This window comes from Poecile atricapillus, chromosome 6 (genome assembly GCF_030490865.1).
Source record: "Poecile atricapillus isolate bPoeAtr1 chromosome 6, bPoeAtr1.hap1, whole genome shotgun sequence".
In the NCBI taxonomy this organism is placed as follows: domain Eukaryota; kingdom Metazoa; phylum Chordata; class Aves; order Passeriformes; family Paridae; genus Poecile; species Poecile atricapillus.
This window is the reverse complement of record NC_081254.1, coordinates 26,084,835-26,106,153: the sequence shown is the minus strand read 5'-3', so window position 1 is coordinate 26,106,153 and position 21,319 is coordinate 26,084,835. Positions and strand designations below refer to the sequence as shown.

Below are 21,319 nucleotides of genomic sequence, written 5' to 3'. Positions count from 1 at the left end.
TGGGAGCAGCAGCACAAAATAAAGCTGTGAGGTGGAAAAACAATTGTGATCCAAGTGTGATAAACATGGTGAAATGAGCAAATATTTGGGTTCTGTCCCCTGCTGTATATCTCTATGCCACACAGATCTGCACTGATGCTCTGCTTCTCCACTCCACTTATCCCTGTTTGTCCTCATGGGTGACCAGAGGACACCATGAGGGAGTTCCAGCAAATAAGCAGGGAGAACAAACAAGCCAGGGCTGGCTTTGGAGAGAGCTGTGACTTCCAAAAGAGTTGTTGCTGTGGTTGAGCAATACATCCAGTGCAGGTAGCTCGATGTGCACCTGCGGCATGAGCTGCACACTTGCATTATCCAAGCAGCTCACATTTTGAAGGCAGAGCATCCCAGGCAGAGAGCCTTGGCACAGAAGGGGCTGCCAGCTCTCCTTGCCCTGGCCTGTGCTGCCTCGCTCGCACTGCCAGGGCAGAAATCCTCTCCTTGGTCTGTTTTTTATCCCAGGTATTTCACATACTCCTCACACAAGCGTGTTTTACCATTTCCTCAATATCTCCTAATTTGCATTACAATATCCTAAGTCAGGCGTTTATTACTGTGAGTAAATGATCACAGAACTGAGAAGTTTCCAGCTCTGCTTAGTTATGTGTGTGACATTGTTTTGATGACTTTGCTCTGATGCTTATTACTGATGATAGAGGCCCCTGTGGTTCTCTTTGTCACGGAAAAGTGGAGTGCAGCTCACCCTGGCTTCCTCACTCGTGCTGTTTTAGCACTGCCATACATCGGTACCCTAACAGCTGAGTTTGGAGTGTCAGTCTCCTCCAGCAGATGAACTACATGGTAATAGAAGTGCTGGTCTTTTCCATGGGGAAAGACCCTTTGCCTCCCAATGGGTCAAGGTGTTCCGACATCGTTCTACACACCCAGAAGGAGGCTGCATGAAACATTGAGACCTCTGCTGGTTGCTGATGTGACTGCTGGAACCGTGTGGCTGAATGAGTACAAGGGGTCAGAGTCACTAAATGGCAGTGAGCGCTGCTGTCCTGCGGAACAAGGCTGTGACTCTGTGGTTAAAGAGAAGCTGAACACTGGCATGTCAGACCTGATACGAGATGGGCACAAACCGAAAGCAGGGCAGTGCCTGTAATGTGTTCAGCATCAGGAAACCTTGACACTTGAGTAACTGTTGGGACACAGAGACACATGGCATCAGGGGGAACTTTATAAAGCTAGAAAACAAGCAGAAAACCAAAAAGAAACAGTCCCATAGCTAAGAATTGTACACTAAGGAAACAACGATGGGTTGTATTAGAGATTAAATTACTCAGGACCATTCCATACCTCCTAGTTACTTCAAAAATCAAGTCTTGTATATGAGACAGCAGGAGGACTCCTTAAAGCTCTGTGATAGTCTGTGCACAGCATCTGCCTGCTGACGAGGCTCATTAAATCACTTACCTCCCGAGCTGCAATCTGCCTGGGCTTGTGAGTCACAGGGAAAAGCCGTACTCTGAGCTGTGCACACACGGCAGTGGGACACACACCTCCTGGCCAGCACAGCCCATGATACTAATGCTCTGGGGAGCTGTTTCACCACCCGGTCTCACCACAGCTGCTTCGTGAGAAGGAAATGCTTGCCAGCGGTGGGAAAAAGGCAGATCCCAGTGTCTTCCAGGAGGCTGCTACCAGATCTCCTGTGGTACAGGTGGGTCTGATCCCCTGCAGGAGGGAGAGCTTTTTGGGTCAGGGCATCAAAGTCAGGGAGAAAACATGTAAGTGGTTAACACACACACATAAGGAGGACGGATGCATTTGTTTAGTAGCATACATACAACCACAATAACAAAATAGGAAAACGGATGTGCTGGATCGCTCTGACTCAGGAGCTTGTTTCTCACAGTGGGAGATTCATGCTTCTTTGGTATAACTTCTCTACTTCTGTCTGTCTGCAGCTCTGGAGCTTCTCGGACAGCAGTCACATCTCTGTTTGCTGGTCCTTATCTAATCAGTGTAAGTTCATGTCCTGCATGCCATTGTGCTTTGTAATCCACAGTCTGATAACTCACTTTAGGAAGAAACGTCTTTTTTCATGTTTCAGAGTGGCTGCCAGCTAATTTCATTCCATGTCCCTGGCTTGTGGGACACAGTGGAAGAGCTGGGATATGGTTTCTCCCCACCCACCTCCCTGTGCAGAATTTTGCAGACCTCTGCCTTACCTCACTTCACCTCTTTCCTAGGCTGAAAGGTTTCCTAGGCTGAAATGTCTATTTTATTTTCCTGCACAGAAAAGCCATTTCACATTTTTAGTCATTCTTCAGTGGCTCTTCTGGGGTTATGTGTTGGAAAGACACACAGACAGATATTTCAGGAGGGACCCTGCCATGAGGATGCATGGAAGTGACAAATACAGGTGTCTTCATCTCCAGGTGAAAACTCTTGCTTGGAGGCCCAGTGCAGGTGCTGTGAGATGTCCCAGGGTATTGGGAAGTGCAGACTGAGCTTCCCTGGCAGGCAATGCTTCCCTGACAGAGGCTTGGCACCAAAAATGGGCTTTGCTACAGCCAGAACTAATAGTTCTGATGCTGTTGGGTGATCCCCTTGGAAGAGGATGGAGCAAGCCTGACAGAGCCTGGAGAGGTACAATGGGCCAAGTGCATCCAAGTCAGCAAAACCCTACCCAGCTGTGTGTCACAGTGCCAGAGGGTGGTGGCAGAGCCTTATCACCCGGAGCAGAGTAGAGGGCAATAGGAAAAGGAGTCCTTGGGGAGATAGAGGAAAGGCAGTGGGGACAGAAGAACTGCTGCCAGATGGAGGTAGACATCCCCAGCCTCTGGCTACCACTGAGGCACAGGAAAGGAGACTGAATGAGTGTTCCAGTGGCTTGGCATAGCAGCATGGGCCTGGTAGATGGATGGTTGCCGTCACTCTTGTCGTTGTCAGGGATTAACCTGAGGTGGCCAGAATCCCAATGTGAGGCCCTTTCCAGCCCTCCAGGGTCAGGAAAAACAGACAGAAAAAGGGAAGCTTATTTTGCTAGGGATGGTTGTTTTGCTCTGCACTTTTGGTGGTGGTGCTGACCCAGCATGGGGCAACTGAGGTGGTGCCACAGGGCAGTTTCTGCTCTGCACAATGATCCCCTTAGCCTGTCCAACCTATTGGCCGTGCCTGGAGATATGAGGGATGTCGTCTGTGCTCACAGTAGACTGGGATGGGACACACCTGCCTGTTGCTGTGGTCGCTGTTGCCTAAGCCCTCAGCCATCACCCCCTGCCACCCCAGCTGCTTGGGGTCCTCCTCACCACCCTCCTGGCAGCAGATGGGGCACACACCGACCCCAGCCTTGTCCCAGCCCCTGCTGCAGACACGCTCCCCAAAGTGTTAATGATTAATCACATCATTTTAACCAAAGCTCTGGCTCTCTCAGCCATTGTGGAGCTTAAAAAGAAATGAACATTGTACAGTATGGGGAGCTGATGTCAAAGTAGAGTGACTAGGTTTTTATTTGATACTGAAGCCTATGCTTCCTTAAGCTCCTGGCTCCAGGTATTGTAACTCAATGGCAAACTAACCTGGTAAAGTAGCCTGGTAACAGACTTTGAAAAAGGGCTTCATGTGGTACATAGCAACACTGAGAACACTGAGGCTGGCTGACAGAACCATGGAGCTCAGGCAGGCCAGGGAGGTGCAGGCCTGGGGGTGCAGCCCCAGAGATTCTGTCTGGAGTGATGCCAGGCCCTGGAGGAAGCTGAGGAGGGGCTGTGAGGTTCTGTGAGTTGCCACATTGAATCACAGAATTGTTAGGGTTGGAACAGACCTCTGGAGATCATTCAGTCCAACTCTCCTGACAAGGCAGGGTCACACGGACCATATAACACAGGGACATGTCCAGGTTGGTTTTCAATGTCTTCAGGGAGGTAAGAAACTCCATAACCTCCCTAGGCAGCCTGTTCAGTTCCCTGTCACCCTCAGCATAAAGTGTTTTCCTCATCAGAGAAGGTCACGATCTGGAGCAGGTCTGATGAAGGTCAGGGTCTAGAGCACCTCATATGAGGAAAGCCTGAGGCCTGTTCAGCCTTGAGAAGAGGCAACTGAGACAGGACCTCATTAATGTGTATAAATATCTGAAGGGAGGGTGTCAAGATGATGGATCCAGCCTCTGCTCGGTGGTGTTGGGCAGTAGGACAAGAAGCAAAGGGCAGAAGTTAATGCACAGGAGGTCCCACCTGAGCATGAGGAAGAACTTCTGTGCTGTGTGGGTGAACACACTGGTACAGGTTGCCCAGAGAGGATGTGGAGTCTCCCTCACTGGAGATATTCCAGAACCATCTGGACACAATCCTGCGCCATGTGCTCAAGGATGACCCTGCTTGAGTGAGAGGTTGGACCTGCCAATCCATTGTGGTCCCTTCCAACCAGACCCATTCTGTGATTCTGTGACTCATGTTGAGACAGGACTTCTTGTGGTTTAGTTTATGGCCATTGCTGTCATCTGGTTATCGTGTCACTGGGCACCACTGAAAAGAGCCTGGCGCCCGCCTTTGAGATATTTATGTGCCTTGATGAGATCCCCTCTCAGCCTCTCTTCTCCAGACCGAACAGGCCGAGCTCCCGCAGTGTGTCCTCACAGGGGGACGCTCCAGGCTCCCCCTCATCCCGGCGGCCGCCGCGGGCCCCGCTGCAGCGGCTGCCGGTGTGGCACTTTGCCGACGCTCCCTGGGCGGCGGGCGGTGCGGCGGGCCCGGGGCTCGCACACTGCCCGCGCTCCCTGCCGGCGGCCGGGCGGGGCGGGGCGGGGCGCGGGCGGCGCCTGCGCAGTGCGGGCGGCGCGGGCGCTGCGGCAGTTGGTGCGGGGCAGTTCCACCCGAGCGCGGCGGGAGGTGAGAGCGGCCGCGGGCGCGCGCGGCGGGTGCGGGGAGCGCGCGCGGGGCGGGTGCGCGCGCGGGGCGGGTGCGCGCCGGAGACCGCCGGGGCTGGGGGGGGGCGGCGCCCCCTCCCTCGGGCGCGCGCCCCGGCGAGGGGGGGTGCCGAGCCCGCGGCCGGGGCTGGGGCGGCGCGGGGAGACCCTCGGGGCAGCGCCCGCCGCTGCCCTGCCCGGCCCTGCCCCGCCCCGGCAGCCGCCGCTGCCCCGTCCCGCCCCAGGCAGGGCAGCCCCCCGCCGTGCCTCAGCCCTCCCGAGCTGCCGCCGGCCGGGGCAGGGCGGCGATTCCGTGCTCGCTCCGCCGCCCGAGCCCCCGGCACGGTGTGTGAGAGCAGGGCCGGGGCCGGCACCCGGTGCCTCCGTTTCCGCTTTCCTTCCGCCCCACGTGGACCGGAGGGTCCCGGCGGCGCCTTCCCGCCCGCGGGTCCCCCCGGGGCGGCCGCCGCCCGGCCGGGAGAGGCGGCGAGCGGCGGTGCCGCGTCCCTGGGCGCCGAGGGAACAGCGCGGTCCCGGGCAGCCTTGGGTCGGAGCGAGGGTTCGCTGTCACCCGTCCCGCTCCGTTCCGTTTGAGCTGCTCTTGGCAGCCCGGCTGTATCAGGCTGGAGCTGATAACCCAAAGCCAGGAGCGAGGCACCGAGTAAATAAATAAATAAATAAAACAAACCAGTGCAGGATTGCTTTCCTCGCATTTTGCTTACTCTTTTTTTTTTTCTTAAATCCCTCCTTGCGTGCCAAAAATACTGTTGCAAAATGCATGATGGAAACAAACCTACACTGGTTCTCTGATAGAGCAGATGACTTAATACGACAGTACTGCTTCTTGTTGCACAGGCAGGTTTGAAAATTCCTGGAACCACTGAGATTATGAAACGCTCAAGTTTATTCCCTTGCTAGTGTATCTAAAGGTTGCCAAGCTGGATGCTAAGATGCTTCCTCCTTGACGTGGTCTTGAGAACATTCCTCCCAAGCCATAATCACTCATGTTCTAAAATATTTTTTTTAGCTCTGTAAAATTTATTGTTTGAGCATCAAAGATTGCAAAATGCTCTCTAAGTAGTCACTTACAAACGTCTCCCTGTCAGTTTAGAGTAACATCGTCACTGACTGAAATGTGTTGATCCAAATACTCATTTATCACTAGTGATTGAACTGAAAATATGAAGACTTTAGGTCCTTTCAGGTGCTGCGTGGTTTCACTGAAAACCAGAAACAAAATGCAAAACTGCATTTTGATCTTTGGTTCAAGTGCTGAATTTGTAGTTCCAGCATTGAGCAAAACCCCCAGTGTTTTACATGCAAATCAATCAGCTTAGCTCAGGAAGTCTGTCACTGTCCCTATCGGCCTGTGTCAACCTAAACATCTTTTAGAGTGGAACTGCTATTTAAAATAATGTATTGCCATTAGTACAGAGTCCAAAAGATCGTTCAGGAACCTGCTGGTTTGATTAACAGCAGTTGGGGTTTGTTCAAGCATAGATGTGGTTTCATTATATAGCACAATACAACCTTTACTCTGTACAGCGTCATTCAAACAAATTGTATGGCAAATGCACCACCGAACTGCGTTTAGAATGCTCCATTGAATTAAATACAATTGCAGAGAGAAATGGGGAGAAAAGCTGTAAGAATGGGAGAGATGTTTTCAGCTGAGGTTTGAAATTAACAGCCTGTTAGTATATTTGCACTGGTAGCAGTAGTGTTACACGATGATTCTGGGATATACGCTAGCAGAAATCAGATGCAGGCTGAAACTTTCCCAGGCAAATTTCCAGTTTGTAGGCAGTTTTTAATCATCATAACGATGATGATAATAATATCCCCCTAGAACTATCATTCCTTGTCATGTTTGATTCCTAATATAACTTGAAGAGAAAGCTAATAGACCCTTCTTAAAATCACTAGCAATATTTATCCTAGACTTTTTTTAACTTTCAGGGGAATTTTTTTTTTTTAAAAAACAAAAAGCTTAGTGTGGTGTTTACTGATAAACATTGTGGTATTGTGCTTTTTGGAGAACACTGAAAGGAGTGTTTTATTTCCTTTAAAAATATACAGGTATATTATTTTTGCATTGGAAGTAGAATGGAAACAAACTCTTAGAATACAATGTTTAAATGATACTTATTGAAAAAACAGATAGCTTTATTTAATCACATCATAACACTTACTTGTAGTTCAGCTTAATAAAATAATGCTTGTTGAAAAGTGATGGGTGGGTTGCAGCGTGAGCTGCTATCTCGGGATGGCACAGGCTGGCTGCAGAGCAGGTCTGGTGCTCCAGGACAAGCCAAGAGGGTCTTGTGGCCTTTGCGTCCTGCAGGAATTGTAGATACTGACTTGTGAGGAGGTGCAGGAAGAAGGGCTGACCACAGCTCTTCCCTGAAAATCTTGAGCAAGAGACACAAGTTCGGTCATGCAGTCGCACCCAGTGAACCCATCGTTCTGCAGGAGTTTTAAATTAGGGAGTGCAGAGGGGTCTGGATGGTTCAGTAGCATGGAATTTGCCATTGCTTGGGCACTGGTGACAATCCTACACAAAGCGGCGTTACCACGGAGAAGCTGCTTGGCCTGGGGAAAGTGGATTAATGGTCTCCAGCCAGGCTGCAGTGGAAAGTTGTCATAGGAACTGGCTGGCTGTTCCACAGGCCTGTGCCTTCGCTCCTTTAAAAGAACACCTCAGTAACTAATCACCTCGGGACAAGAAACACTTACGTGCCATCCAGTGTAAAGCCATGGTGAGAGCAGGGCACTCCAGATCTACCAAGGGAAACTGAGGGCAGTGCTGTACCCAGGAGGGCACAGATGTGCCTTGGGATGAGCTGGCAGCGCCTGCTCCGCACCAGGTCCCTGCATGGGGGTGGCTCACAAACACTGGGTGTCCTGATATAAAACAGCTGTGGCTTCTTTAGCAGTGAGAATAATAGGAGAGAAAACTGAACAGAATGTGCCTGGGAGGGGAAGCCTTGCCTGGCTCTTTGGGATATATTTGGGAATGTATTTGGGAATGAGATGTTTCAAAGTTAGTGCATGGGAATTCCTCCCTTATTGTCTGTACTGCATCTACTCTTAAAATTTTATTTATTTAGTGTCAGCAGTACAAATATAATTTCAATTGTTATTTGAAATGGCCACAATCTGAGTCTTCAAGAGCTGACTATTCTGTGCTGAATTATATTCTTTATGAGTATCTTTGAAGAACCCATTGATACAAATATTTTCTATTTTAAAATGTCTGGTTTGTGCTATTAAAGAAATTATTATGTCTCATGATTATGATGCTTGTAGCAATGAACTGTATTTTGTTTTTTAATCATTATAACTTACTAACTGGAGTGGTTCCTAAAACTTGGGACTGTGCACTCTACACATAGATCACATGCATAACATGAATCTGCTTCTTTAACACAACTGCAGAGAGAATCCAGCATATACAATAAATAGAACTTTATGTATGGTAAACAGACCTTAAGTAACATCTGGAAAAAATTGCATTGATCTTTAAGGTAGCCACTGTAAGCAGCTGATAATCTAAACCTGCCTACATAAATGTAGTTACTAAGTCTCATGTGTTTGCAGGGCTAAAAAGATGCTGGGGAGACCTGCCTGTATGAAGCCGTATTAGGAGAAACACATTTTATATACGGCAGTATGAGAGTGAGGAGGGAGCCTGAGTAAAAAAAAACCCTAAAAAAACCCAGCCTAAAAAACCCACGGCAGTCTGTGTTGAATCTTCACTATTACCTGAATCTGTAACCGTGTGTGCATCATACTATAAAGCCAAAAGCAGATTTACTCTTATTTCCTGGACAGTTGGGTCCCCAGACATAGGAGCAGTGAGTGTCTGTGTGCCAGAACTCTCAGTCCTGTCACTTTTTCAAGTCTGGTACAGCACGGTAGAGGTTAAACTTGTGGCTTGCTGGTGACCTTAACTTATCATCCTCTGGGCATGAGTACCTGCTGTGGGATTTACCAGCACAGTCAGCCTTTCTTTTGTGGTTTCACTAGAGACACCGTCCTGATTAAACCGGGGAGGTTGGAGACCTCACTGTGATCATCTACATGCTTCTCGTAATAACCAAGGAGGAAAACAAGTGGGATCTTACCCTGTGCATCATACCAGCTCAAAGTGATTTAGGTTCTGCATAGGTGTGAGCCCATCAGATGTGGAGAGCAGGAGCCACAGTAATGAGACACCTGTAGAAATGATGCTGGGACTGAAACCTGTTAGTTTCTCTTTTGAAACTGAAAAATGTGTGGGCAGAGCTTCTCTGGGTGGATGGAAGAAGAAAGAGAGGTCCAAGGAGATGTGATTCTTCTGAGATTGGAAGGTGGCTCCAAAGTGAAGTTAGTAGAAACAGATGTGCAGGAGCAATGTACTCTAGTGCAGCTCGTGTTGTACCCAGCCTGTAAAGAAGGTGGCTGTGGTCACTGTAACTGCCATTCCAGCTCTTTTCACCACAAGTGATTTATTTAAAAACAAAAGCTCCTTAAGGTAATTATGTGGTCCAAACTTAGCTTAATTTAGTTATAAAGTGTTCACAGCTCCTAGCTGTGTTTCAGATATTTTCAGAGACTTGCTATTTTGCTTATGTGCTTACTGCAAGATTAACCTTGAGCCTTGGCACAGTTGGTTCAGAGGAAGGGGTAAAACAGATTTCCTGTACGTATTTCTGCAGGAGGCTCTGAAGTAGAGTGGTTTTCCACTGTGTATTTACGAGCAGGCCTTTGGATTAGCTGGCTTTGACCCAGACCCTGCAGTTCTCCCTGTTAACTTTGGCATAATAGATAAAACTCTTAAGGTACATTCTTGCTAGATTTTCAGGAAGCAACTTCTCACTGAACCTTCCAGGAAGGTATACTTCCCCAAAATATTTTCCAGCTGGGGTGGTCCAGTTTTGGCAGTTGTGGTGGCCAGATCTGGATTGTGAGACCTTCTGGATGGGTTGTCTGTCTCTTGTGTGAGCTGCTGCCTTTTCCCTGGCAGCAGCTGCTGCCTGCACTGCTGTGGTAGGAACAGCTGCATCCCAGCTGTGTCCATTGGGTTCAGGAGGAAGCATTTAGTTGTTCAGGCAGTGTTTGCTGCTGAAATCAGTATTCCTTCTCTCCTTTGGAGAATGTTAGCTGTGGATGGGAATCAGCTCATACTTTACTGCTTGGACTGGACTCCTCTTGGCATTTGCATCAAATGCAGTGTGCCTGGCCATGGTGTATATAACAAGAGAAACTTTGTAGTCAGTTTGTAAAGTAACCTGGAAAGGAAGGTAAATTCAAAAGACTGAAGATGGTTTATCATAAAGCACCCAGAGTTCTCTAGACTAGCCAGTAAATCTGCTGGGGTTTGGGTTGATTCAGTTGGTGGTGAGTTACATATAGGCATGCACAGTGAATAATTAGGAACATGAGGTCAGAGAAGAGCATGTGAATATTCCGCTCTCAGAAACCCAAAAGAGGTCCTGAGGTTTATGCCAGAGCTTTGTAATCATAACACGGCAATTACCAATAATAACATCTAAGAATAAGTGCTAGCAAAGGGCAGCCAGCATAGGTAATTTTGGAAGTCAGTAAATAGAACAGTTGCAATCAAAAATAAATAATCTTTTAATGCTAATTTTGTTTGCTTTCTCTGTCTCCAAGGTGTCTTTTTTTTCTCCCCCCAAAGGAATAGCTAAACATGTTGGTAAAGGTTTCTCTCTGATCTTTTTGGATGTTACAAAGTAATTCCATTTCAAGACTATGTAAAGATATACGTGGCCTTTGAAGTCACAGGAAAGTGACAGAAAATTTGGTCCCAAGTGTCCTGCTTAAATCATGTCCTTTCTGACACCCTGTGCAGCATTCCCTGAAAGACCAGATGCTCATAATAGCTGCATAATAGTTTCTTTTTCATTGCTTGTTCAGTTCCACTTTTATAGTGTTACTCTCAGTGTGTTCTTTTAGGTCAGGATGAGTTCATTCCCTAAAGAAAAAAAACTGATCAGTTGACCATAAATTGCAAGTGTTCTGAGCATTGGTTAACTTGACACTGACCCTGGGAATTGCTTTTTCAGTTCCTGTAGCTTTCTCATCATTGAATACCAGTGGCTGAGTGAAGCTGGAAAGAAGAATTTAGCATGGAAGCAAGACAGACTGGTAAATCATCTGTTAGTTCTGCTGTTTGGAAACTGAGGCAGGAGTCAAATTTCATTTTCTGCTTCATGCTGCAGGTATCAGTCGGTGCATCAGTGATGTTTAAGGGCAGGTCAGCAAGACAGCATGTCTCAAGTCTTTCAGTGTTTGAGGATGCTGCATTTCCCCATTGCTTACCCTTGTTAAAAAATAAAAAAGGAATATAAAGCATAGCTTAAAGGAAAATACACACATGTGAACCAGGTCTCTCTGAAGAAAGAAGTGCTCAGCAGACCACTGTATTCCACCTGTAATTAAAAGCAAGACTTCAGCAGACAGGGCTGGGTAGGTCTTTGCTAGGGAAAAAGGATAAAAATGAGTGGTTTTGCCTAAAGCTGTAAGTGGCTCAGGTAAGCAGAGACAAACCTCATATTCTCTATCTGAAAACGCTTGTTCTTCCCAAAAATGACTGTCCCAAGCACTGACTGGTATACCAAATGATCTTCTGCTAAGTTCTTTAATTATGTGAATTTAGCCTCTAGAAGGCATTAGCTTTTGTGTACCCTTAACCACTTGGTGACTGCAGACATCCTGAGCAGAATGTGTCTAGCACATGTTCTCTTGTTTATTAGAATTGTCCTTATAGTGGTATTGAAATAGAATGATTTTATAGCGAGTAAGTATGTTAAAAATGACATTCCTGGAATCATCAGCAGATGTGTGCGATATTTTATGAGCAAATTTATACAAATTGGAGAGTTTTACTTGCTGTGATCTGAGGTGGAGTGTTCATCTATAGCCTTCAATAATTTGGGGACTTCTTTATGTCTGATAAAAATAATGCTGTAGCCTTTCTAAGAGTTAGTTAAAAACACATTTGCAATCTAACCTTTCCTTTTTTTTTTTTTTTTTTTTTTTTATGTGATAAGAGATTAGGTAGGTTCTTAACCTCTTGTTTTACATGTGTTTTAACTTCTCTTTCAATATTGCACTGGCAGTTTTATGAGCCAAGGCCAAAATACTCTGCTTGCTAAACTTGAGCAATCAGGAGGGAACAGATGATGAAAAACTAACAGTGTTTTACTCATCTACCACTCATTTTTCTTCACAGACATGTAGAGAGTAGATATTAACAAAGACAGTAATAAAACGCACTGTGAGGCCTCATAAATCAATGTGTGCTGGTGGGGTCAGGAACAAATATTGGAAAGGTTAGAACATGTACAGAGCTGTGTTCCCATGTTGTGACCTCAAAGCAAGGCTGGGAGATTTTCATTTGCTGAGTTGAAAGCAATTAGGAGGAGGCATTTCTGTGGCTGCCCAGGAGGCTTGGTGCTGGCTGGGCGTGTGGTCAGCTCTTCTTTTTTGTGGCTCCAGTAGGTCAGGTAACACACTGAAAAAGAAGTCCTGGGTGAATCAGGGCTTTCATATTGCTCTGCTGGGGACAGATGTTTTTAAAGGTGTCTCAGAACCGAGGGGATCCAAGCTGTTTGCTCATCTGCAGCAGGACAAGACTGTGCTGTTGAATGCACCTGCAAGTCTACGTTTCCCTGAAGACAGAAGTCCTTGAGGCTCCCTGAAGAGAGAGGTCCTGGCCAGAGGGAAGGTTCAGTGTTGGGAACTCTCAGCTCAGGTTTTGGTATAACAGGATGTGCTGATGATGCCTTCTTAGTTGTTTGTTAATGTTCTCTCACCCTTCAGGCTGACAGGTTTCTTCCAGTTTGCAGCTGATGAAGTAGATCTGTCACTTCATCATGTTCCTTCTGAGAACTGCTTATGCTGAGACAAATGCAGAGACAACACTGTGTCCTCCTCTGCTCCTGCCAGGGAACAGTCTCCTGTGTCAGCAGGATTGATTTAATGTTAAAACCTAGGGAAATGAACGGCCTATGGAAAGGTGACTGTTTCCCCAAATTAACTTAGTGGTTAGTGTTTTGCTTGCACAGATAGTAAGAAGTTTCCAAAGAAAAGAGATAGATTCAGTTGGGAAACGGTTTAATGTAGGTCTTTGGAATCACTTGATAAAGCTGAGTCAGTTAGGTTATCAAAGAGAAGCCAGAAACCTAGCAAGAGCTCAAAGTCATCATAAATGTTCAGTTATTTTACAGATTAATTTAGTCACATAGGATGCCTAACAAAAGCTGTACAAATTAGAAGTCTTTTGGAAGAGTTTGCATATATTGGGAAGAAAGTATTCATAAAATTAATTTACTTGTAGAGTTTCCTGTAGTGGTGCCTTGGTACTGCACATCTGTCAAGATTAAATGAGATTTGGGGGCTGATAACATCTAGGTGGGGACAGTATTGTGCCCTTAGGATAGATTTGTAATTTCATTTGTAATCAGGCAGACTATAATTACTATCTTTTCCTCTGATTAAAAAAACAGGTCAGAAAAGTAATGAATTGTTCTTCTTTTGGTGGGGGTGTGTGGGTGAGGAAGAACTTCACACGGTAAGAGCGCTTCAAAACACGTACAGTCTTCATGTTCCCCGATTTTCCATCGTTGTGCTTGCTCTCTTGGTAGGTCTGTGGCTTGTTTCCCGTTGGCAGGGAGCTGCTGCCTGCTGAGAGCAGAGTGCAGGGTAGGTTTTGGGTATGTGCCTTTGTGGTCTCTGTGGGGAGTGCTGGGTACCGCCAGCCTCTGATCTGGGGAGAAAGGACTTTTGTGTGTCACAGGTTGCAGGGCAGGGGTACCTGCGGGTACTGAACTAGCAGGAACACAGAGCAGGAGGAAGTTGTACTTCTGGCCTCTGTGAACACTTCAGGAGAGTATGAGAGCTAGCCCAGGGTTGATTTTGATGAGCTGAGCCTGCACACAGGCTGTTCTCATCTGAAAGGCTGGATCAGCCTCAGGGAGGGTTTCTTGGAAGGAAGATGGGTAATTATTATTATGGGTGAAAGTAGGAAGCCCATGAAGTCTCTATTAGGTTAGTATGTGTTTGGAGCCCTATATGTTAGGATAGCAGAGAATCAGGATCCTCCCTAAATTATGTCTGTATTTATTTTCACTGTGCCCTTTACAGCTGAGAAGTTTTATTATTTTGGTTTGGGTTTTGTGAACAAATAGCAAGTTGAAAATTGGCTGAGTTTTGTGTATGAAGTCTCTGGCTTTGCTGGGTAATATTCTATGTCTGGCATAATTCCACAGTCGTCTGGTTTTTTGAAAGATGGGTTTATTTGTCAAAGATCTATCTCTTGTTGTTGGGTAAGTTTGCAAAAAGAAGAGAGACCAGATTAGTATATAAGCGTTTGGTCAGCTTTTTCCTTAAAGAAGCTGGGAGGAGAAAGGAATGACATGGAAAAGAAAACTTTTAGCAGGGAAAGAAAGTTCTCACTTTTCACAGAGCAGTTCTCAGAATTATTGGATTGTTTTCAGCTGCTGATCTCAGTGTTTATTTTCAGTCCCCTTTTTTATTGAAGGAGGAGCCAGTGTTCCCCAGTTCTTTACTCAGCAGCATATCCCTTGGCGAGTGTTGTGTCTAGAGCCCTGGGACTCAGGCTGAGCAGCCAGTTGGCTCTGCTCACCGGGGCTGAGGAGGGAATGCTTTCTGTCGAGGCTGGAGGGAGATGTGAGTTCATATTTCCAGCCTGCAGAGATGGTTCAGATGCTGATTGTGCTGTCACATCTGTTTGTGTAGCCCATAAATGTGTAGAGAGGACCCATCCTGCATGGAAGAGGGTTCAAGTGTCTCTAAAAAAATCATCCTTCTTCTTTTTAAAGACCAGAAAAAAGCTAGAATGACTTTTCAGTATCTTTGCTTTTCCCATAAAATTTTAATGAAGCAGGGATGTGATCTTTAGAGACAAGGGGTTTTTTACCAGTAAGCTCAATCAGTAAGGAAAGACAATAAAAATGTCCTCCCTCAGCCCTGTGCTCGGAAGATGAAGTGAACTTTTGGCTGTTTGCATTACCCAAGCTGTCCTGGTTGCATGCTCTCAGAATGACTGTGCCGCTGAACCCAGTTGTGCATCTCAAGTACTTTGTCAGTTGCTACCATGCTTTCTGGAAAGGCCTGTTATGTCTGTGTTTGCTTCCTGAAACACAGTGGAATCTAATGAAAAGCATCATTGTTTTGAAACGCTCCCGTCTGCTGCCAAAAGAGCTACTGTTGTATAATCCTTAATAGCAGGTTAGAATGGCAGCTACTCCTCGGTTTGAAATTGGTATGTGGCAGGATGGCTTCCCAGTTCTCTCTCTGGGGATGACATGTCTCATCTTGTCCTTCCCTTTGGGAGCTGTGACTCACACGGTGTTCAGCTGTCCTGAGCTGGGAATAGACCCTTGAACAGGCTGAACATCAGTGGTGCTGCTTAGGGGTGACAAGGGAAGGGAAGAGAAACCTGCAGTTTCCTTTGAGAATGGGGAGCAAAGACTCTGCTGAATACCAGAGATTACATTTGTCTATTTTTGCCAGCACATTGTTCTGATGTAAAAAAAAAAAAAAAAAAAAAAAGCCGGAATAAAAAAATTTATCTTGACTTCCCTTTCTGATTTGCAGAACTCAGTGTGTGTACTTCCATGCTGACATCTCTGCCTTTTGTAATCTATGTTAATCTACAGCTTGGCTGGCACACTGTCAGGCTTCATCTGTGTAGCAAAGATAGTATTTTCAGGTATCATTCGAACATTGAATTCCTGTTGTGGTGGGCATTGGCATCAAAGTTTACTGCCCAATTTTTCAGCTAAAGTAAATATATGAGATGTCAGATAAATATTTTAAATATACTAGAAATAATTTCTGTTGGGTGAGCTGTATTACAGCAAAGGGATCAAATTCATCTCTAGTTTTTAATCTTCCAAGACTCTGGGCAGCTAGAGCAAAAGGCAGTGAAAACATCTTCATGGCCAGGTCCATGCGTGCCTCTGGCAGGTGCTCAGTTGGACAGCAGTTTGGGAACCTCTGCGGCGGAGGTTGCTGTAGGCTGCTGAAGGCCTTTTCCCAAGGAAAAGAATTTCCCAGGGCCATCAGGGTGCATGGTTTATATTGGTGTTGGCTCAGAAGAGCATTGTTTTTTCTGCTGAGGCATTGGGGTGTAAGGTGAGGAGTCTCCTGAGGCATGATGCTCAGTTTGACTGACCTGCTGTATAGCTCAGACCATTGGACTTTTCTGCATTAATTCTTGATTCTGTGAAAAAAGAAGCTGTTTGAAACACCCAGACACTTCATTTAGAGCCCTCTGATGATGGAAAAAATATTTCAGAAATGTGTTGTTTCATAGCTAACTCTCCTCTCTGTTAATATTTTTGTGTTGGTTGATTTATTTAACTTCCAGTTACGGGGTCTCGTTCTGTCATTGCTAGACTGAGAGCCCTTCACAGTCAGGCTGCTTGCCTGTGTGCAAATGCTTCTAGACCATTTTCAAATCACCTGCAGAGCTACTCTTTGTGCACTGGCAGCCTTGCACTCCAGCCTTTCTCTCAGAGCTTTATTCCTTCCTCAGTATAATCAGTGTCATTCTGAGTGGGGACAGCTGGCTGAAGACAGTTTTCCAGCAGAGTTTGTGTCAGTGACAGAGACATGGAGTCCTGCTTGGTAATCTTGTACATCAAAGGATCGTATTTGACCTGCAGCTGCAGCATTTCTTTGAGAGCTCATGTTTGTTAATTCTTCTCTGTGGCATAGCTCTTGTGCTTCTGGACCAAGTCTCACATTCCTTAAGTATGGTCCTTCTCCTTTATTTTCTAGTGCTGGACAATGGGGCACACTAGTTAGAGAAGTGAAGAAATATCATTACCCCTAACAAACTGCTTGGAAATTGGAAACAACTAAAATGGTAGTTCTGGAAGAGATAGTGAGAAGCACAAGCTATATGGAATGTAGAAAATACTCTTATTAGCTCACTGGAGAATGGAGCTCCTGTTTCAAGGCATTAAACTCATTTGCAGCTAGATGAGGAGAATGGATGGTCTCATGGTACTCAGAAAGGGTTAGATTTGAGGTTTGCTCCTCAGAGTTGCACTGTGGATTTAGTTTTCCAAATTCTATTCTAACCATCCATAACATTGATGATAATTAAATAATACTTGAAATATTTTAATGAACCAGTGCTGCTTGGAATTCCTGAAAGAATAGAACTCTCTGGATAGAGCTGGATGGACATGAGAAGAAACTCCAAATTAATGTATTTCTGGGTTTTAGTGTGTCTGATGTATTTGGATCCTGGAGTATTGCTGGAGCTCTAGGAACTGCACAGCCACTCTGTGGGTATGGTTGTCAATAGAAATATTCTGATTTAAAAATCCATGCAAAATAAGCAGGGTTTTGATAAATATGTTTTACAATCTATTTGATAAACAGACATTACTTTAGCATCTGGCTTTAAAACAGAGATAAAATTCAGCCTGAAATTAGATCAAATCCTATAATAAATGGGATGAGTAGAATTCTCCTTTCTTATGTCTTATCCATTCAGAAATAGTCCATGAGTTACCATTGTCTATCAGTCAGACCATGGTTAAAGGAACTTATGACTGGGAATGCTTTACCAATTTCAGTGGAAGCACCCTCTTGAAAAAGCATCTTCATGATGTAAGCACTGTGGTGGTGTCTAAGAGTACCTGCTACCTCCTTCCTGTAGGAAGAGTCAGAGCCAGTGTCAGAGACTGTAGGCTTGGAGTTAGGAGGTTCAGTATAATCCATGGAGCAAGGAGAGTGTTATCAATCTAATGTAGTCCAGTGGATCTTTGGATACCACAGGTGACACCTGTAAGCTCACTATGTGTCTGTGGTTAACCTTAACAGGTTCTTAACAGCAGCTCTCTACCTCTTTAATACCTTGTAATCAGCATACAGAATTATCCTGCTCAAAGCCAACCTCAATTAGCATGAGGTGAGAGTACGCTTTGAAGTGTCTCTTGGAAGTAATTTAATATTCTAATATGAAAGATGTGTTTTGCCTGTCCTGCCATAATGAACATGAAGCCTTACTGTCAGATCGGCAACCACACAGAAGTGGAAGATCTTCAAGTGAAGAACTTAATTTTAGGCACAGGGAGAAAAAAAAGTCTGTTTTCTGGTTTAAATCATTTACAAGCATCACTGCTTATATCTCAAGTCATGGACATAGTAATTTTCCAAAAGCATTGCTAATTAAAAACACCTTTTGGAAACAGTTTGCTTTTGGCCATCTAACAGAAGTGTTGGCAGTAAAAGACAAGAGTAGTTTGAATTGTCATCCCAGGGCTGTAGGGGAGATGGAAGGAGCTATGTAAACTAACAGAGCTAGTGTGTAGGGCTGCAATTCAGAATAAAATCAGAGTGTCATTTGGCATCCATGCAATTCCTGTCTTGGAGCCCATCAGAAGTGTGCTGCTCTGTGGCTTCTGTCATGCAGAAGTACAGGCTGACCTCTCCGTGTCTGCCAGTTGATGCTAAGTATTGAAATTTGAATTTGTGTAAAAGTATACTGTGCTAGGAACATGCAGTGAATCTGTGATTCATCTTGACAGCACTAAGAGCTCAGACTGACTTTTAGCACAGGGACTGAGGAATTAGTGCTTCTCCATTTGATTCCCACTTGCTCTGTGTTATTATTACCTTCTCTATGCCTTGCTATCCCTAGCTGACAAAATGGGGACAGCACTTTTGCTACCTGTAAATGTATTATGTGAACGGGAGCTGGTGAAGTGCTTTGGGATTGCAAGTGTGAGAATGGCACTTCTGGTGAGGCCAGGAGCCTGCCCAGCCCCTGCTTGCACAGTGGCACCGGGAGGTGCCATTGAGGCACACGACACAGTCTGGGCCACTTTTTGCTGCCCGTCCCAGAGGAGCAGGAGGTACGATGCTAACCTGGGTGGACTTCTCCTCCAGTGCTTGCTGTCCCAAGTGTCTAGCCTGAACAAGGTGCAAGCTACTTCTGCCCCCAGTGAGGGAGTGGAATGCTCCTAGAAAGTGAGTCACTTGCTTTTCCTAACTACCCTTACATGGCCAGTCCTCTATGCTGCAGAAAAGATAGCTTTTCCCCTCCCCTGCCCTATTCGTGCAGCTGTGTCATGACCCAGACCAGGAATTTGACATGAGTCATGAACAAGCCAACCCTGTTCCTGCTCCCTTTCCTTTTTCTAGTCTGCAGGATTTTAGGATGGTTCTCTCCTCCCTTGCTGAGACCCCACAGAGCCCTTGGAGATGGAGCAGTGCTGCAGCAGGGAGCCAGGAGCTGCTCCAGGATTGGCAAGGGCGTCACAGGACTCGTCTGTACTCCCACAGCCTCCGAGCAGACACAGAGCTTCTAAGTAGCGAACATTGGGTGTGATGATTTTCTCTCTGTTCGCTTTCCACTGTGCACGTACGTGTGTGGGCTGTGCTGCCAAGGTATTAATGATTCCTGAAGCAGAACATGTGAGAAGAGGCAGATGTAGTGCACGGTGAGTCAGTGTGAGTACGCTACAACCTTGGCTTTAGTTAGGGATGCTTTTGTTTTCGGCTGTATAGGCTCTCGGAGAATATCCTGGAAATAGTGGGATTGTCACCAGAGTTTTGTTCATCTCTGCACTTTGGTGTGTACGCCTCTGATTTGGCATTGCATCATCAAAGTGTCAAGATGAATGCAGAAAAAAAGGAGAGGCAGTCAGTGCATTTAGCATGAACGTATCAGATATTATCAGGTGCAGAAATTTCTACCTATATGCTGCCTGAAAAAGATTTCAAAGGTAATAGTAAAACTTGAAGGGAAATACTTTGGAACATTTTATTTAATTTATATGACTATTTGAAAAAAATACACTATGGATAATCCTTTGAATCATCTAAAATCTGACAAATGGACTTAATTCAAAATATGTGCTAAAAACCTCATGTTCTTTTGGGCCAAAGCATATGTTCTGGGCAGCAACTCTGTATCAAAGCTTTGCAGCTGAGATTTAAATACCTTTTCAAAAGGAATCCTGTACCATAAATGCTATCAGATGCTTAATTAAGACAGCACAAGCAAGGAGCATGTTTGCAATAAATTATGGGGATGTGTTCTGACATGCTTTATCTATGTAAAGATTTCTATTTTTATGTGAAGCTATTTACAGATTATTGATTTCAAAAATAGATTTGTAACTAAAGGAAGATGCATCATATTTCAGTTGGTTGGAGTTGAGAATCCTGCTCGGCTGTCTGCCTGCTCTCTTAGATGTTTATTCCAGTGGCTTACAAGTGTACGGAGTGATTCTGTCCTTCTTTATTTTCTCCCTCTATTTGGAACAGGGAATTTATATTCAGGGACCAGGTCCCAGGTTTCTTACCCATGCAAGTGGGCTGATTTTTATAATTTTTATCACATTTTTTGAAGCACAGAATAATTTCTGTGAAGTCTGTGAGGCTTTTTGCATGAGTAAGACTTTCGGGTAGTGAAGATCACTCGCAGTATATTTTGTCAGTTGACGCTGTTTTGTTTCAGGGCAGCAAGCTGTTGTCACAGTGTCAGTGGAGCCTGCTAAACTGTAAGCCTGCCTTTAAGTATGTATAATAGAAACCTTTAGCATAATTTTTTGCTACTTAATGCTGAAGAAATTAGAATTAGAAGAAATATTTTAATAAATCAGGGCAAAGCCTGAAGGTAGAGGTAATATTTTTCATTAGAGCAACCTTTAGAATTTGAAAACTCATGCAAGCTTGTGTACCTAAGAGCCTATCTATTTTTTCCAGCCATACCAGTTGCTCTAATGAAAGATACTGCCTCTGTCTACAAATCTTGTCCTGCCTGCAAACTCTGTTGATTGCATCTACAGCAGAATATAGCTGGATTATTAAAGTAATTCAGGCCTTCTTTGCTTAATTATGGAAACTCAGATTTTTGTGGTTTCCTCAAGTCTCAGCTTTTTGAATCCCAACACACACAAAATGGTCTGGTTTCTTGTACTGTAGAGGAGGGTTTCATCACATAGAAGCTCAAACTGCATCACTGATTCCTTATTTTAGAATGGATATTATAAAGGTGGCCTGCTAAAAGTCTTCTGCCATCTGGATTTTAGGTTATTTTGTAGGATACTGTCAGTGTATGCTGTCAGCTGTCTGGCGTGAATGGCCTCTGGAAGCAGTCCTAGCTTAGTACCTGTGTCAGCATCTGATGTGGTGTTGTGGTGATGGGAAGCAGAAGAAATGGGAAGAAGCTGGCAGAACACAGTGTCTCTGGTGTAGTCTGTGGGTGTAAATTGAATCTTGCTATGTGTCTGTCTGGGTAAGTAGAGTGGTGTACCCCTTCTAAACAGCAGGAAGCTTGGATTTTGACTTGTTTGGAAGACCTAGACCCAGAGCTAAGAGTCCTAAAGCCAGCCATGCAACAGTTTTTCAGAGCTGTTTAGTGTG

General features: G+C 45.3%; 1 protein-coding gene across 7 annotated transcripts in view; it reads left to right on the top strand.

Moving 5' to 3' along the window:
- The first annotated feature begins 1,550 nt into the window (after positions 1 to 1,550).
- The window catches only part of NT5C2 (5'-nucleotidase, cytosolic II), a 63,994-nt gene continuing 44,225 nt past the window's right edge, over positions 1,551 to 21,319 (top strand). Inside the window, exons 1-2 of one of the 7 annotated variants that reach the window (XM_058840670.1) lie at positions 4,861 to 4,877; positions 10,966 to 11,047. In XM_058840670.1, coding sequence (XP_058696653.1) covers positions 11,029 to 11,047 — 19 coding nt within the window. In that variant the 5' untranslated portion in view covers positions 4,861 to 4,877; positions 10,966 to 11,028. The other 6 variants (XM_058840674.1, XM_058840672.1, XM_058840673.1 and 3 more) reach the window with 6 other exon arrangements.